The sequence below is a fragment of the Miniopterus schreibersii genome (genome assembly GCF_964146895.1).
Source record: "Miniopterus schreibersii genome assembly, chromosome: 1".
Lineage (NCBI taxonomy): Eukaryota > Metazoa > Chordata > Mammalia > Chiroptera > Miniopteridae > Miniopterus > Miniopterus schreibersii.
Window position 1 is genome coordinate 105,379,906 of NC_138101.1, and position 18,309 is coordinate 105,398,214.

General features: G+C 44.3%; 1 protein-coding gene across 2 annotated transcripts in view; it reads right to left on the minus strand.

Annotated features, from left to right (window-relative positions):
* The window catches only part of STRA6 (signaling receptor and transporter of retinol STRA6), a 47,493-nt gene that overhangs the window by 19,980 nt on the left and 9,204 nt on the right, over positions 1-18,309 (minus strand). For both annotated transcript variants that reach the window (XM_081138515.1, XM_081138514.1), the window contains exon 2: positions 2,910-3,036. In XM_081138515.1, the coding sequence (XP_080994641.1) occupies positions 2,910-3,019 (110 nt within the window). In that variant the 5' untranslated portion in view covers positions 3,020-3,036. The remainder of the gene's footprint in view (positions 1-2,909; positions 3,037-18,309) is intronic.

Genomic DNA, 18,309 nt, shown 5'->3' on the forward strand with positions numbered 1-18,309 from the left:
CGAACCCACAACCTAGGTATGTGCCCTGACCAGAATGGAACCCACAACCCTTTGGTGTACGGATGATGCTCCAACCAACAGAGCCACCAGGCCAGGGCCATTTTAGGAGATTTCTGTTGTTAGACTTGAATATAAATAACAGCAATAACTAGTACTTATTAAGCATTGACTAAGTGCCAGGCACTGTTTGTTCCATGGATTAACTCATTTATTACCCAAGAGGTGTGTGCTGTTAGTATTCCCCTTGTGTAGACAAGAAGGCCAAGTCTCAAAAAGGCTAAGTGTCTTGCCCAAATCACACAGCTAGTAAAGTGGCAGAGTCAGGATGCGAATTGAGATTGCTTGGCTCCAGCACTGCATCTGACTGAGACGTGAGAAGTTAAGTTGAACCATATGAAATTGCCATTTCTTTACATCAGAAACAGTCAAGCACCAGCATTTTCAAATGGTTCGGCACATCTAGTCGCTGGGGAGTGGAAAGGCAGGCTGTATCTCAGAGGCATTTAGAAGGGAGAATACACACACCTTGACATGGAAGAGCAGAAGGAGGCAAGTTTCTGGAATGACCAGGGTTTAGGCCTTATTTCAAGACAAGGAGTGAGCATGGGAGTCAAATGTAGCCCAAGGAGCTGAGGCTTGGTCTTAGACACTGAGGGACAGAGGCCAGACTGAAGTGTGGTGAGGGCAATGAGACAGAGGAAGAACCAGACAACTATTTCTAGAATTCAACTCTGAGTGGGAGCCTCAAAGGGCCCCATCCAGAGGGGAGGGCAGAACACATCTCTGTGGGTAAGAGGGAAAGGCTGACTGCTCTGGGTGAAGGTCTGGGGGGTGAGGTCCCAGTAGCCCTGGAGCCCTGCTTCCTGGCTTCCCCCACCCACAGGAGAAGAGCCTGCAGATGACCCTGGCCTGGGCCACACTTAGGGAGTCTGTGAGGGAAGCCTCCGATTCCACCTTCCAGGCAGCCCATTGAAGCCGTGGGAGGTGAGTGACATCTTTGGCAGCTGCAACAGGCATATTTGTGTCTCCAGGCTCTGGCTGGGATGCTCAGTATTGATGACGGGTAGATAGCACACAGGCACATGTCAAGCTGGGCACATAATAGGGGATCGAAGGGCCAGCTCAGCCCACATAGATCAATCCCTCGCCCATGGAAGACCCCAGATGATGCATCCCATCCCATGTGACTCACCCCTTCACCCCCCGCCCCGACCTCTTCTACCAGGTCCCTGCACCATAGGGGCACATGGATAAGTGTGAGCAGGAGACTGAGTTCATCCCAGGCATTGTCAGCAGTGCCTGCCAACCCCAACTCCCAAGCCTGCTGGGGCACACAGAGGCACAGAAGGCGACCACTGTCAGAGCTCCTCAAAGCTTTGGTGCCCCATCTCCCTGGGGTGTCTGACTCACATAGGGTGAGGTGAGCCCAAGTTCACCCTGTGGGATTCCCCTGGGCTACCTGCTTCATGCTTCCACCTTTGAGGGGGTGGTGGAGAGGAGGCAGGCAGTTTGACTTGGCTTGGCTAAGTAAATAGGTTCTTCTCTGCAGTGGGAGAAGGGAGCTCTACATTCTAGATGCCACCCACATTTGAAGCCGTATTCCCGACCCCCCAGTCCCTACCACAGACCAACTTTATTGTAGGGCCATATACTCCAGCCACAGAGCTGGCCCCAGGCGCCTGGCCTCAGTCAATGACCAGATCCTGAGGCACCTAAGGTCACAGCTTCATATTAGGGCCTTAACCCAGGTCAGGGTCTGTGTCTTCTTGGGGCTCCTGGGCCCTTCCCCATTCTGCTGCTCTTCCCACTCTATACATATGCAGCAGGGTCAGCCAGAGAAGGAAAGTTGGGGCACACTCTTGCTGACAGCAAGGTTGCTTTCCCTGTGGTCAGAGCCCAGAGTCCTGCAAACAGCTCCTTCCCCCAGGCTGGGGTGGGCCTCTGTTCCTGCCTGGTAACTCAAGTCTGGCCAGGCCACAGCCTCAGCCCCTGAGGAAGCATAATACAAGCATTTCTCCTCCAGTTTCTTGTTGATGAAGAACAGATGTGCACACATCTGGCACAGCAACCCCTAGCTTCACCTTTCCAGTTCCCCCAACCCTCAGATAGAGCAAGGAGGTGGGGGATGGGGCCAGGGCCAGAACAACAAGGGGACAACTGGGCTCTGGGCCCTCACAGGTGAAGTATCCTTGCAGCATGTGGGGGCACAAGGAGGCCCAGCTCCCCTACAAGGGTGCCCAGACTAAACAAAGATAGAAATGGTCTGGGAAAAGGCAGCTGTGGCCTGACACCTCAGGGCACACTGGGCTGCGCTAAGGCAGGCTCCCTCCCCTGGCTGACCCCAGCACTCCTGCTGAAAGGAACAGGGCCTCCTCATCTTCACAGATTCTGAGGCCAGCCAAAGAAAACAGGGGAGGCCTGTTTCCTCAAGGACTTCCCCACCAGGCTTTCTTCTTTGGTTCTCTACCTCCCCCTCCCCCGAGCCTGTCCAGAAAACCTGATGCTAACACCACACCCAGATGGTCACCGCAGGGCCCAGTAACCCCTCTGAGGCAGGCCCAACTTCTCTCAACCACTCACCCAGCACTCTCCATTCTGGCTACAAGCCAGAGTTACCATTCTAAGGATGGGGTCCAGGAATCTATTTTGAACACACCTCACAGGTGCTTTTTAGGTGATTAGGCTGGCCAGGTCCCCACCTCAAGTATGTTAACACATGGGCAAGGGCTGTTCTCATGTAACTGATGAGGAAACTGAAGCCCAGAGAGGCTGTGCTTTGCCAAGGGTCACACAGCAAATGAGTGGCAGAGCCCATTTTAGCAGTCCTTGCACAAGTCTTCCCCAACCTCCCATCAGTAATCTCTGCCACACCTCAGTCTGCTGGCCACAAAGCCAGGGGTTCCACTTACCCCTCAGGCTGGAGCTCCTGGCCACCCTCAGGCTCATCGATGTACCAGCTTCCGTAGGAATAGTCCTCTGTGGCCCCAGGGGAGGTCTGGTTCCCTGCTGCTCTGGACATTCTCTGGCTCTTCTCCTCTGGCCCCCAGACAAGAGGAAAAATGCCACTATAGATGTGAAAAGAGGCTTAGGGGGAAAAAGAAAGAAACTCAAACAAAGAAACGTTTCTCTTTAATCCCAAAGGTTACTTTCTTGCTTTTAGCTCTCTGGTAAAAGCCAGTCTGGGAGTGAGGGCCTGGGTGGCTGGCACAGGAGGAGGGGAAAGGACTTCTCTTGTCCTTTCTTGTCGCCTCCCGCCCAGTCTTGCCTCGAGCTGCAGGAGGTAGCTATCCCCTTGAGAGTAGTGCTCTCTTGGGGTCCTTGAGCTCTTGTCTATCTGTCTGACTGACCATCAGCAGGCTTTTGCTCAAAGGGCCATTTTTAAAGAAGTTTTGTCCAATCCAAGCTGCCCAAAAAGACCCCCTTTCCTTCCCTTCCTCAAACCCATCCAGACCAATCCACAGACACAGGCTCAAGGAAGGGCCAAGGAGGAAGGAGTTGCAGAGATGAAAGAGTGGGCGGGCTGCTGGGCGGGCTCAGCACCTCTGCTGGACCCTCCCAGCTGGACTCCTGGCCCCTCCTGCTCTTGGGGTTCAGCCCAATCCTCCTTTGTGTTCAGGCTCTCTCTAGACCACCTCTTTGGGCCTCAGTGGTAGGAACACACCACAGTCCTAACAAAGACACCTCCCCCCCAGGGAAGAGGCCCCATCTCCACTGGCTCCCAGCCTCAAGGGGTGTGGCCAGGAGGAACCTGCACCTGACTTCAAACACAAGTACTTGCCTTCCGCGCCTGCCCCAAAGCTCCCACACCTTTGCCCACCACATCTGTAGTGTCCCATGCTCACACAAGTCCAGTCTGGCAATCTGGCATTTTAGCAACCCAAGGAGACAGATTGGGCTAGTAGGATGGAGGCAGGGAGGGAGCCTGTTCCTTCCTTCTCTCTGGTTTCCATGAAAGAGGCAACATGGTCTCACTGATAAAACATTTTTGTTTTTCCAACTTGATTTCACAAGGAGATAACTCACCCCCCACAAGATGAAGATTAGACCTTTAAACATGAACCAGACCCATGGGTAGGCAAGAACTCCACCTGCTTCCTGCTCCTTCCAAGGAGTGCGGTGAGGGCAAGGAAGACAGGGCCTGGGCAGAGGGTTGGGGTACCTCTCTACCCTGCCTCCCCTGAGAAGCTGCCCCCCATACCCACCCGCTCCTTTCCCCCTCGTTCAAGCAGGGGGTGGGGGTGGGGTGGGGGGCAAGATGTAGAGGAAAGCAGAGAGCAGTTCTCAAGCCTCTACTCTTGGGTGGGGGTCAGGACCCCTGAAACTTTGAGGATCTCTGTCCTTCCAGTATCCCACGGGAGCCTGGGCCCTGGCCCTACCCAGCTTAGGCATTTGTTCAACAAGCTTTTTTAAAAAAAGACATTTATCCACTTAGATTTTTAACATAAATTCATTGAACACTTACTAAGTGCCAGCACTGTTCTGGGCCCTGGGATGTGAGCTTTTACAGTTCAGGGGAAACAAATGGAGTAAGTAAACCGACCTCAAGTGTCTGACATGTCCCAAGAGAAACTGAATTTGGTCCCAGAGAAAGGAGGGGGAAGTTCCTGAAGGAAGTGACCTTTGAGTGAAGATCTGAGGGCAGGGAAATAAGCTGAGTGGATGGTGGAGGGTTAGGAAGAATACTCCCAATAGAGGGAACAGCACAAGTGAAGACTCAGAGGGGACAGGGCTTGAAATCTTAAAGGCTCCCATCCAAATTCAGTAGGCAGACCCATGAGGACTTCCAGGATGAGGGCCTGAGTGCTCTGTTGGCCTTGGTTCCTCCCCCTCCTGCCTAAATGGCCCCACTTCCAGGAAGATGGGTCTGACCACCCTTCCGCAATCCACAGAAATGTTAGCATCTGCTGACTCACAGCTAAACCTGAACTTTATTTCATGCAATGTAGGAGCCCACAGGATTTTGGCTGAATGCTGTCTTCCAGGCCTGCTGTGAGCTCCTGAGGGCACAGCTCTGCCTCTTCTCCTCCTCCCTCCTTCCCCCATGCACAGCCCTTGGGCCATAGGGGCTTTATAACTGGGTTCTGGCAACTACCACTTCTCCAACCGTCTGTCCCGTTCAGGATACCTTTGTGACCTGGTTTCTCAAGCTGGGCTTTCCAGAGTCTGCCATTCTCTTCACTGCTCATGGGCTCAGACTCATAGTTCAGGGAACAACCACTCCTATTTGATTTCCTCCCCCTGATTTTTGGCAGCCTTTTTAAAAATTAATATACCTACTGGTTTCTGGGAGCAAAAGCAACAGAATTACTAAACAGGGTTTGCTGGGAAACTTCTGTAGAGGAGTCTGTTTTTATTGTAGAGAACCAGGTCACTTTGAGAAGGGTTATAAAGATCTGAAATGGGATTTAAAAAGAGAAAAGAAACGGAAAATAGCATAAGGTTCCTCTGAGGACTGTAAGAGGGCGTTTTCCCTTCTCCTTACTAATAGTTTTGGAGAGATTAAAATTACCATAAAAAGGGGACATTACATTGTAGATACTGGGGCTACTTTATCTGTTCTTAACCACACTCAACTAAGTTTTAGTCTCCCTCAGAGTAAAGCTGTGCAAATGGTAGGGATATCTAATCAACCAATGACTTGTTTTTTTCTTTGTTTTTTAATTTATTGTCGACAGTATTACAGATGTCCCCCATTTTTCCTTCCTTTGCTCCTCTCCACCCAGCCTCTGCCCCACCTCAGGCCTTCCCCAAACTATTGACTGTGTTCATCAGCTATGTCTATATGCATGTATGTTCCTTGGTTAATCTCTTCCTGTCCCCTCCACTCCCATCCCCTCTGAGAACTGTCATTCTGTTCCATGCATCCATGTCTCTGGACCTATTTTGTTCATCAGTTTATTTTATTCATTAGATTCCACATATAAGTCAGATGATGTGATATTTGTTTTTCTCTAACTGACTTATTTTGTTTAGCATAATACTCTCCAGGTCCATTCATGCTGCCTCAGAGGGTAAGAGCTCCTTTTTTACAGCTGCATAGTATGCCATGGTGTAAGTGTACCATATCTTTTTTATCCACTCATCTACTGATGGGCACTTGGGCTGTTACCAGATCTTAGCTATTGTAAATAATGCTGCTATGAACATAGGGGTGCATATATTCTTTCTGATTGTTGTTTCAGGATTCTTAGGATATATTCCCAGAAGTGAAATTACTGGGTCAAAAGGCAGCTCCATTTTTAATTTTTTGAAGAACTTCCATACTGTTTTCCATAGTGGTTGCACCAGTCTGCATTCCCACCAGCAGTGTACCAGGGTTCCCCTTTCTCCACACCCTCGCCAGCACATGTTGTTTGTTGATTTGTTGATGGCAGCCATTCTGACAGGTGTGAAGTGATACCTCATTGTGGTTTTAATTTGCATCTCTCTGATGATTAGCGACGTTGAACATTTTTTTCATTTGTCTCTTGGCCATCTGTATGTCCTCTTTGGAGAAGTGTCTATTCAGGGCCTTTTTCCATTTTTAAATTGGATTGTTGGTCTTCCTGGTGTTGAGTGGTATGAGTTCTTTGCTTATTTTGGAAATTAACCCTTCATCAGATGTATCCTCTGTGAATATGTTCTCCCATACAGTGTTGTTGTTGTTTTTCTTCATTTTGTTGGTGGTTCCTTTTGCTGTGCCAAAGTTTTTAGTTTGATGTAGTCCCATTTGTTTGTTTTCCCCTTTGCTTCTCTTGCCCTAGGAGTCTTATCAGTTAATATACTGCTGCGTGAGATGTCTGAGATTTTACTGCCTATGCTTTCATCTAGGATTTTTATGGTTTCATGTCTTACATTTAAGTCTTTTATCCATTTTGAGTTTAATCTTGTGTATGATGTTAGTTGGTGGTCTAGTTTCATTTTTTTCCATGTACCTGTCCAATTTTCCTAGCACCATTTATTGAACACAATTTACTCCATTGTATCCTTTGTCAAATATTATTTGACCATATTGTTTATCTTTTTAAATAACCAGCACTTGGTTTCATTGATCTTTTGTATTGTTTTTGCAATCCCTGTCATTTATTTCTGCTCTGATCTTTATTATTTCCTTCCTTCTACTTACACTTGGCTCCTCTTGTTCTTTTTCTAATTCTTTTAGTTGTAGAGTTAAATTATTTATTTGAGCTTTTTCTTGCTTCTTGAGGTAGGCCTGTAATGCTGTGAACTTCCCTCTCAGGACTGCTTTCACTGTGTCCCATAGATTTGGAGTTCTTGTTGGTTCATTTTCATTTGTTTCCAGGAAGATTTTTGTTTCTTCCTTGATCTCATTGGTAACCCATTCATTGTTTAATAACATGCTATTTAGCCTCCATGTGTTTGAATGTTTTTGAGGTTTTTAAAAAAAATTATAGTTGATTTCTAGTTTCATGCTGTGGTGATCCGAGAAAAGATTTGATATTATTTCAATCTTCTTGAATTTCTTAAGACTTATTTTGTGTCCTAACATATGATCTATCTTTGAGAATGTCCCATGTACACTTGAGAAGAATGTATATTCTGCAGCTCTGAGGTGAAATGTTTTGTAAATATCAATTAGATCCATCTGATCTAGTGTGTCCTTTAAGGCCACTGTTTCCTTGTTGATTTTTTGTCTGGAAGATCTATCCAGTGATGTCAGGGGGGTGTTAAAGTCCCCTAGTATGACTGTATTGCCACCATTTCTCCCTTAAAGTCCACCAAGGGTTTTTTGTATATTTAGGTGCTCCTATATTATGTGCATATATGTTGACCAGGGTTATATTTTCTCGTTGGATTGATACTTTTTGTATTATGTAGTGACCTTCTTTGTATTTTTTATGGCCTTTGTTTTGAAGTCTATTTTGTCAGATATGAGTATTGCTATTCCAGCTTTTTTTCATTTGCGTTTGCATGGAATATTTTTTCCATCCCTTCTCTTTCAGTGTGTGAGTCTTGTTCTGAGGTGGGTCTCTTGTAGACAGCATATATAGAGGTCAGGTTTTCTTATCCATTCAGCTACTTTATGTCTTTAGATGGATCATTTAATCCATTTACATTTATTATTGATAGGTACTTACTTATTGCCATTTTTTCTTTATCCCTATGTTCCTCTCTCTCTAGATTTCTTCTTCTTACAGCAGTCCCTATGACATTTCTTGCAATGCTAGTTTGGTAATGTACTCTTTTAGCCTTTTTTTTGTCAGGGAAGCTCTTTATTTCACCTTCAATTTTAAATGATAGCCTTGCTGGAGAGAGTGGTATTGGATTCAGGTACTTGCTTTTTATTACTTTGAATACTTTATGCCAATCCCTTCTGGCCTGAAGTGTTTTTGTTGAGAAATTAGCTGACAGTTTAATGGGAGCTCCCTTGTAGGTAACTTTCTGTCTCTCTCTTGCAGCCTTTAAGATTTTTCTTTGTTTTTAATGTTTGTCATTTTAATCATGATGTGTCTTGGTGTAGGTCTCTGGGTTTATCTTGATTGGGACTCTCTGTGCTTCCTGAACTTGTGTGAATTTTTCCTTCACCTGGTTAGGGAAGTTTTCTGTCATTATTTCTTTAAACAGGTTCTCTATTCCTTGCTCTCTTTCTTCTCCTTATTGTATCTCTATGATGCAGATGTTGTTACATTTTATGTTGTACCAAAGTTCCCTTAAACTATCTTCCTGCTTTTACTTTTTTCTTTTTGCTGCTCTAATTGGGTGTTTTTCTCTAACTTGTCTTCCAAATCACTGATTCTATACTCTGTTTTATTCAATCTACTTTTGATTTCTTCCAGTGTATTCTTGATGTCAGATATGGTATTCTTTATTTCCGACTGGTTCTTGTTCATGGTTTCTGTTTCCTTTTTTATGTTGTTGTAGTCTCCACTAAGTTTCTTGTGCATCTTTATAACCATTACTTTGAACTCTATATCTGATAAATTGCTTGCCTCCATTTCACTTAGGTCTTTTCCTGGAGATTCCTCCTTTTCTTTCATTTGGAGGTTGTTTCTTTGTCTCCCCATTTTAACTGTCTCTTTGTGTTTGATTTCATGTATTAGATACTACTGCTATGCCTCCCACTCTTCATGGGGTGGTCTTTGTACTAAGTGTCCTGTGGGACACCGTGGTTCAGCCTCTTTGATCTCCTGAGCTAGATGCTCTAGGAATGTCCTTATGTGAGTTATTAAGTTCTCTTGTTGTAATTGGGTCTAGATTATTGTTTTCCTATTCATGGGAGGAATCTCCCCTCAGACTGGCTGCCTGTGAGGCTCAATCCTGACCATGTTGGGCAAGCTCTTGTGCAGGTGCAGTCTTGAGGTGGTTTTTGTCCTTCATTGTTAAAAGTCTTCTCTTCAGCTACTCTTGCATTGGTAAGTCAAGGCGAATGTTTCCCAATTTAGTTTTCTCTCCAGTTTGGTTCTGGGATTAGGTACAAGAAGTATCCACTTACTCCATGGCCATCTTTCTGGTAGTAGATCTCTCAAAGCACTTGAAGGTTCAAGTCAGAAGAATTCACTTATCTCAGCTGCTCCCTGCTTCTGTGTCACCTCAGGTGAAGTGGTGGCAGCAGCAGCACCTTCCCTTCACCCACTGCCCCCTGGACAGCATAGCCCCCAATGACTGTTTTTATTTATTTGTTTTATTGTTTTTAGAGACAGAGTAAGGGAGAGGGAGAGAGAGAGAAAAAAAACATTGATGTGAGAGTGAGATATCGATTGGCTGTCTCCTGCACACCCTTCCGGGGATCAAACCCACAACTCAGGCATGTGTCTTGACCAGGAATCGAACCAGCAACCTTTTGGTGCATGGAATGATGCTCAACCAACAGCCATGCCAACCAGGGTGCCAAATGACTGTTTTTAAATCAGAGCCTGTCCCCTTCCAACTAGGGAATGTTAAGGGGCAAAATATGTATTTTTGCTAGTCAAATCTGCCCAATTCACCTGATAGGGTGAGATTTTCTTGAAACTAATGATGCCCACATATGCTTTTTCCAGAAAAATGAAATGTATTTAAAAGTAAGTAAATCACATGCTGAACCAATTTGAAAAAATAATAATTTTAAAGGAATTTCCACAAGAAGAAACTAATCTTGAAACTGTCTGAACATTTGTTATAGGATGTTCCAATGCAACTTCAGGCCTTTTCCAGTCACCAATATCCTTTACACATGAGCTGGAATTGAGCTCATTATACAAGATTACTTTTTAAAGGGGGCTTATAATTCCATATACAAGCTCCTATAATTCTATCCATCCAGTAAAGAAACTCAGTGGGAAAAGGTGAAGATCTGTATACAATCTCATAGCTATAAATAAAATAGCTAGTCCTGGCTGGTGTGACTCAGTTAGTTAGAACACTGTCCCATGCACCAAAGGGTCACAGGTTTGATTCCCAGTCAGAGCTCATACCCAGGTTGTGGGTTCAATCCCCGGGTATGAAGTGTAATGGAACCCACCAATAGATCTTTCTCTCTCTCCCTCCTTCCCCCGCCCCTTCTTCTATCTCTAGAATCAATGAAACACATATCCTTGGGTGAAGATGAAAAATAATAATAATCATAAAGTAAATAAAATAGGTATTCCCAGACAACCTGTGTTTCCAAATCCATGTAATATATTATCAGATATTCCTGTGGACTGCCAATATTTTTCAGTGACAGATTTGTGTAGTGCCTTTTTCAACATTTCTGTAAAAAAGAGAAAGAGAGTGAAAGAAATACCTTTTTACTTTCACTTGGGAAGGCTGCAAGTTTACTTGGAGAGTAATGCCCCATAGATATATGGGGAATCCCACCTATTGTCTTAGGTACTAAAAGTTGATTTGAATGGTGTTAAATTTTCCAGAGATTCTACTCTAATCCTATATGTAGATAATATAATTTTATGCTCTAGGACATTACTAGACTCCCAAAAGGATACAGTTTACCTATTGCAACAGCTAGCTGTAAAACAACATAAGGCCTCAAAGGATAAGCTTCAATTTTGCTTACCTCAAGTAAAGTACCTTGGCCATCTCATATCTAAAAATGGGCTACTAATTAACCCTGAAAGATTCAGAGGAATCTTGTTTTCCTCTTCCAAAAACAAGTTAGAGGATTCCCGGGTTTGATTGCATATTATCCTAATTGGGTTCAAAATTTTTCATTAATAGCCCAGCCTCTATATGTCCTACTAAAGTCAAATTGACCTGATCCAATTCAGCAGAACCCAGAAGGGAAACAAGCTATAAAATCTCTAAAGAATTACCTAAAGCTCCCACTCTGAGATACCTTAATAATAAACTTTCTAACTTTTTATACATAAAAATAAAGAAAATATTTTTAGAAGTTTTAATTCAAAAACATAGAGATCATCATAGACCTATAGACTATTATAATTAGCAACTAGACTCAGTAGCCAAAGGGCTCCCTCCCTACACGACAGCCATCTCTGCTGTAGTCATGTTATATAAACAAACAGAAAAGATAGTTATGGGCTCTCCTTTGTTCATGTCCCTCAGTCTGTTGAATTTTCACTGAATTCTCATCACATTCAACACTTCTGCCAGTTGACTGGCTCTTGCCTTCTGCACCTAATATTACTTGAATTCAATGAAACAGTCTTAACCCAGCAATTTTGCTACTTTCTTTGCAGGATGAAGATATCCACAATTGTTTTTTGCTTACTGACCACTGTCTTGTTCTTAAGAATAATTTACAGGAAACTCCTATTGATAATGCTGACTAAATTTGTTTTACAACTGGATCTTTGAAAGATAAACAGAGATGTTACAGAGCTAGATATGCACTAACTTCTGTGGTGGACATAATTGAAAGTTCTTATATACCTTAAAAAAAGACCTACCCAGCAAGCTGAAGTAATTGTTCTAACTTGGGTTTGTCAATTGGCCAAAGATCAAATAGCCAATATTCACATAAATAGTAGCTGTGCCTTTCACATAGCTCACAACTTTAGAATATTGTTGAAGCAGCATGGCTTCTTAATTTTCTAGGGCAGCCCATAAAGAATGGAAAATAGGTTGCAGAATTATTAGATGTCATAGAAAAATGGAAACGACTGGCAATTGTCAAAATTCCAAGACATTCTAAAGCTGCCACCATGGAAGCAAAAGGAAAGTATTTAGCTGGTGATGCAGCTAGATAGGCAACATTAAACAGCCAAATTATCCAGACCCAGGAATGCTCCTTGTTTTCTATTAAATCAATAAAAGATCTTCTTTTATAGTTCCAAAGGACAGCTGCAGAAAAGAAAGAGGATATGGCAACAAAAAAAGGGGGAATCTTTGTCCCAGGCAAACAGATATGACTTGGACCCAATCAGAAACCAATCTTACTTATAGAGGCTTAATTACCTATACTTTAAACATGTACATGAGCTAACACATTGGGGTTTTAAAAAGACGAATTCATGAAGTAAACAATATTACTGCTACTGTAGCTCATGAAGTATATAGCAGATGTTCTATCTGTCCAAAATATAACCCTGGAAAATTATTCCATGGGTTCCAAGGACATTTTTTCACTTCCTTTAGATCCATTTGAGGTATAGTGATTGGATCTTATTCAAATGCCATTGTGGCAAAGATATAAATATGTTAGTTATGATTTGCATGTGTTCAGGCATTTCCCTTGCAGGAGAGCAACAGCCATAATGGTAGGTAAATTATCATTAGAAAAAAATTAATTCCCAATTGAGGAATTCCCTCTGAGTTAGTGACTGAGGGACTCATTTTACTGGGCAAATAATGCAATCTATTTGTAATATTTCGCCTATTCTACAGTATTTTCATTGTGCCTATCACCTCCAGTTCTCTGGATTGTTAGAACATACAAATGGTACAATTAAAACTCAACTAGGTAAATTTTCAGGAGCTTTTAATTTCCCTTGGCCAAAAGCTCTTCCTATATTCCTCTTCAACTTGAAATGCACTTCTTTGAGTAAACATAGCCTTTTCCTTACGAAATAGTCACCAGCCACCCTAATGAATCTAAATGAAGGGACACACAAATCAACTTTACTAAAAGGAGACATTCTGCATTATTATCAAGGGCTCATAACCAGCTTATAGGGACTGATAAATTAGTAACATTCATTTCACAAGCACACTCCTAGGAGACAAAGACTTCAAAGACCACGACTTACCACCAGGAGATTTTTGTACATTGGAAAAGATATTAACTAAAGACTCTCTTCAACATTGTTGGAAGACACGTTATCAGGTATGTAACTGCGAATGGACATCTGTCCCTGTCTCTGACATTTGCCTCCATCTACAGTAGAGATTAGAGATTTCTGGAGGATGAGAAGCTGTGGACATCAGAGATAGACAGCTATCCCAAGACACTGAGAAGGCCTGTATAACTACAAGTTGATGTTGAACTTTATTAGCTTAATTGTCTTTACCTGTCTGCTAATATTAATCATCATAATAACAGTTACACTTGTTCTTTAGGCTTTTTTCAAACCTCGTGTATATAGCCCAACTGTTAATAATTGCTGAAGGTGCATAAGATAACTTTTGTATTATCAATAATACTCTTTTTATGGTTTCTCTTGAAATTTAGAAGAAATGCTACTGCAAAAAGAAGGAAAGGGATGTGTGTCTTTAAGAGAAGTTAAAAGGAAGTAGTCTGTCCTAATAAGTTGGTTATTTCTGAATAAGAAGAAAAAGACAAACTAAGGGAAATTGTAGAAAGATAGTGGAAAAAGAATATTGAGAAAGGACTCTTAATGTGTAAACACCAGAACCTAGTTATGGGAATGTGCTTAGCCCCTAACTCAGCAAGGACTACTAACTATATTAATTCAGATGGAAGCTGACATGGCTATAAAAACATGGCCTCTATAACTGCTGCTGAGGCCCAGGAACTTTACTTATTAAGCTTTTACCATCCTCCTGGCCTCTGGAATTTTTAGGTGATAATTGTAATTGACGACATTGTGTTCTTACAGCCTTGGCCCCGATTGAACCTTAAGGTTACAGCTTCCAATTGCACAACTAGCAGGAATCAGATTAATAGTGAATAACACTTGCGTGCTTCCAATGGGAAATAGAGGGGCCATAGTAAATGGTCAGATTATGAAAATTGAAGAGGCGTGTAGCATGCTCTTAAACTATAAGTAAATGTTATACTTGATGCAAAATATAGAAAAGTGAGACAGATAACAAAACTTGGATCGTGATAGCCTATAGGTTAGAAATAATCTAGAGTGTTTTTCTTAATGAAGGCCCATAGGACCCGATTGCCTCCAATGTACCTGCTTTTCACCTTTGAGAAAAATTTGGCCTTGATTTCCATCCAAGGCTATAGTCTTGCCCCATCCCCAATGGTCCATTGTTCAGCAAGACAAACACTAACACTGAGACTTCCTAGAAATGAGCCTTCTTAGCACCGTGGGACCACGTTATCCAAGTAAAGGTTAATCATCAATGCACCCTTTGGGTCGATTTATGACCAAAAGTGGGATGTGTGGATGAAAAAGGGGCCACATACTAAACCTGACAAGCTCAGGGAAGGCCTGTGCGGTGGCCTTACAAACTCAGAGATCAAAAGTAACCACATAAAATGGTCTGAAATTAAAACTTTGGTAGTCATGTCCTAAACCAATATTTTTCCCTAACAAAGGTCAATCTTTACCTTAACTGAGCCTGTCTTGTCTTTTTTGCATCTACAATGAAAACATTCCTTTGGAATATCAAAGTAATTTCTTCCCCTCCCCCCACTCCTCAAAGCACAACCACTGCACCAGAGCGGAGACCACAAATCCCCTCATTGTTATTGTTATCATGTTAATTGTTGATTGTTAATTAGCCTGTACCCACCTGTGTGAAAGAGGTATGTGTCTATCCGTTTTATTTTTTACCCAGTCCCAGAGATCCGCCCCCCTGCTCCCCTGCTTTGTTTTTTCCCACCTCCCTAATCTATCCACAATGGATTTCTTGTAACTCCCCCTTAAGTCTTCCCTTTTGATTCTGATGTGTAAAATAAGTGATAAAACTGCCGTTTTCTGGAGCATGTTCTCAATCTGTTGAGATTTTGCTTCCCAGAAATTGTTGTCAGTTTGGCTCAAATAAGCTCATAAAAATTCTTACAGGTTTGGATGTTTCTTACGTGGACAACACTGACTGCTGGGCAGATCCCCTGAGTGCTCTCTCCTTGTTCCCATAGGACAGGGTTCTCCGTCAATCTCTTGCCCACTAGCAGACCCTACTCAGACATAACTCTTCTGATGTCTCCCTACCTTTCGAAACTCACACTAGCTTCCCAGTGTTCCCCAAGTACGGCCATCTCCAGGTCTTCAACCTCATCCCTCAGAACTGCTCAGCCCTAGCATTCCTGCCCCCTCCCTGCCTCCAAGCCTTTGTTTAGTGCTCTGTTCCCCCAGTGTGCCTTCTCCCTGCTCCCCCACCTGTTCCAGTCCTACCTGACCTACCTCCACCAGGTGCTCTTGACCTCTCCCTTCTGTACCTCTTCTCCTTATTGATCGCCCTGGGGAGTCCTGTCCCTCCAGGCAGACAGTGTGCTCCCCAACAACTGGAGCCTCCTCCTCTGAGCACAGCACCAGCTCTGGCTGGGATCCCAGAGGGCGGGCTGTTTATGCAGTCTCAGCACTCGGCCCTGAGCAGTGTTCCCAGCACCTGCTTTCAAAGGTGCTTGATCTCCTCCTCCCGAAAGGCAGGCCCCTCCAGCCCACCAGCTCTGGCCCCAGCCCTTCTTCCCTCCTGTAATTCCAGATTAAGAGAAGCCCACCCAACCCCTCCTCTCCAGCTCAGGGTCTCAGCTGGTCTGGGGCCCCGCACCACACAGGGGACAGCTTGTCTCCAGAGGAGCCTCTCCTCCCCCAAACCATTTGCCCGAAACTTGATCTCCTTGGCCCTTAGGGTCACCTCGGTGGAGAAGCCTGTACAGGGATTTGATGGCTGAGTTCCCCAGCTGTGGCCCTGGATGGGCTCAGAAACCCCCTACTTACCCTCATGTGTTACCATCCATCACTGGGGGGTAGTGGGGAAGGGGCATTACCTGAAGAATTCATCAAGCCAGAGGGGAATCACCAGGTAAGCTTTTATTAACCCATTCCACCCATTGTTGCCCTGCTGGGCTGCGACCCCTGAACAGGCGGAGGGGGGAGGGAGGAGTTAATCCGTCATACTTTCCTGGGGCTTTGGGACTCAGATTTTAAGTATGATCATTTCAGGAAGAGAGCCAAAAGGCCCACTCAGAGAGCTTTCTCCTCAACTCCTCATAGCCCAGTCTGTCCCCAGAAGGCTGGGATTCTGGGCCAGCTATGCTCCCACCCACACTCCCCCAAGGCTGCAGGGACAGTTCTCTGACCCCCACCACTGAGCCTGGATGGGCTTCGGCACGTCACGCTCTCCCTTCCATTCCTAGAGGGGTGTAAACAAGACTGGGGAAGGGAAAATGACTCATAAGGCGCTAAAATGTGGTGCTGGGGCAGGCCGGAGGGATGGAAAGGGATAAATGCGGGGTCCTAAATTCCCAGGAGAAAGACACCTGAGAAGGCATCTTCTTCCTCTTGGAAGGAGAAAGGGTGGGGCAGCCAAAGGATCTCAAGGTTTAGGATGAGATTGACTTCCAATGACGGTGAAGACACCAGAATAGTAGGCACAGCAGTGAGGATGGTGCCAGGGCTGTGCCTGCTCAGGGGAATGGGGGTGAAGGTGGGGAGAGGAACAACCCAAGCCAAGCTGAAAGGGATCTGTTGGCTCTGACCTGACCAATTGTCTTCGCCAGGGAGAGGGTTTTACACAAAAAGTGCTAAACCCGCAACACAAAGAGAGAATTAAACTTTGGCCCACTTTTAGGAATCTATCCTCCAGGAATATATATATGCAGAGAAGATGCCCAAAACTGTTTGTAACCAAGTCCAATATCCATCAGTAAGCTTTGCTATATCAATACAGTAGGTACTACTCAGCTGTCACAAAGAAGGAGAACCTCTAAGACATAATGTCATGTAACAATAACAAAGAATATTTGCTAAACAATATGTAAATCACAGTCCCATTTTATGTTCCTGTAAGCTAGGTATACGAATGTGTGGTGGAGGGCTAAATACATAAAAAATGAATCTGGCAGCCACACAGCAAATTGTTCATAGTGGTAACACTCAGGGAAGGAATGAGTTTGGGAAAATGAAGGAAGATTTCACTTGTTTGAAATGTATATTTAAAATCCATCTATGTAGTAAGTAAAAGGAAACATCATCAGACTGTGTTGAAGCCTGTTGTGAAGGCATCACTGAGTTATGTGAGATGGTTTCCACCGACAGCCTCTCTCAAAGCTGGATGCAGCCCTGACACTAAGTGTTGGCCAATGAGATGGAGAAAGAAGTGTTTAGAATAACTTCCAAACAGAGCTGTTCTTTAAAAAATAAGTGTTTTCTTCACCCTTTTCCTCCTGCCAGTTCTCTGAAATGCAGTTGTGATGGCTGGATCTCAAGCAGCCATCTTGGGCAATGAGGTAGAGGCTGTGAGTTAAATAAGACAGAGCAGTAGGTTAGCTACAAAGACAGAGCCTGAGTTAAGGCCAGATCTTAGGGCCAGAGGAGACCTCAGAGACCCCTGCTCTCCCATACTCATTATCACACCCAGAGGAAACCAAGGCTCAGAAAGGCCACATGATATTCCAGAGACAGTAACTGCGACGTTTTGCCTGAGATACCTGCCACCATCACCGCCCCACCCACAGGGCACTTTCTCTAGAAATCTCCCTTCACAGAGCTTGGAAGCTGCTCCTTTCTGTGGCTGGCAGCCCAGTCCGTAGGGATGCAAAGGCCTCCAGAGTTGGTTAAGTGCAGGTCTGAGATACAGCTCTCAGCATTCTGTTTGATAAGAATACAGCAGAACTTCTGTCCTCTGGTGCCCACTGTTGGGTTTCTCTGTCAGTATCTCCTATTTGGCCTCTTACTTTCTCTCTGTCTGTCCTCCTGTTTACCTGTCTGTCCCAGTCCATCAGTCCCTCTTTCATCCCTATTATTGTCTCTCTCTCCCACCCTCTCTCTGATTCAGTCAGCCTGTCCCCTGTCTTTCTGTCTCTCCTTCTAACTCTCTTTCTCTGCTTTTCTCTCTGTTGATCTCTGTGTGTCTCTTTCCTATGTGTGTGTGTGTGTGTTTCCCTTTCTCGCAGTTGGTGGAAGGAAGAGATTAGGCTTCTAATTTTGCCTTTACCACTTACTAGCTGAATGACCACAAACAAGGCCCTTTTCTGCTATGGGCCTCAGTTTTCACATCTGTGCAGTGGAGAGAGGCTGGCTGCCATGCTCCACTTTGCCAGTCTGAGTGTGTGATTCTCTCCCTCCATGA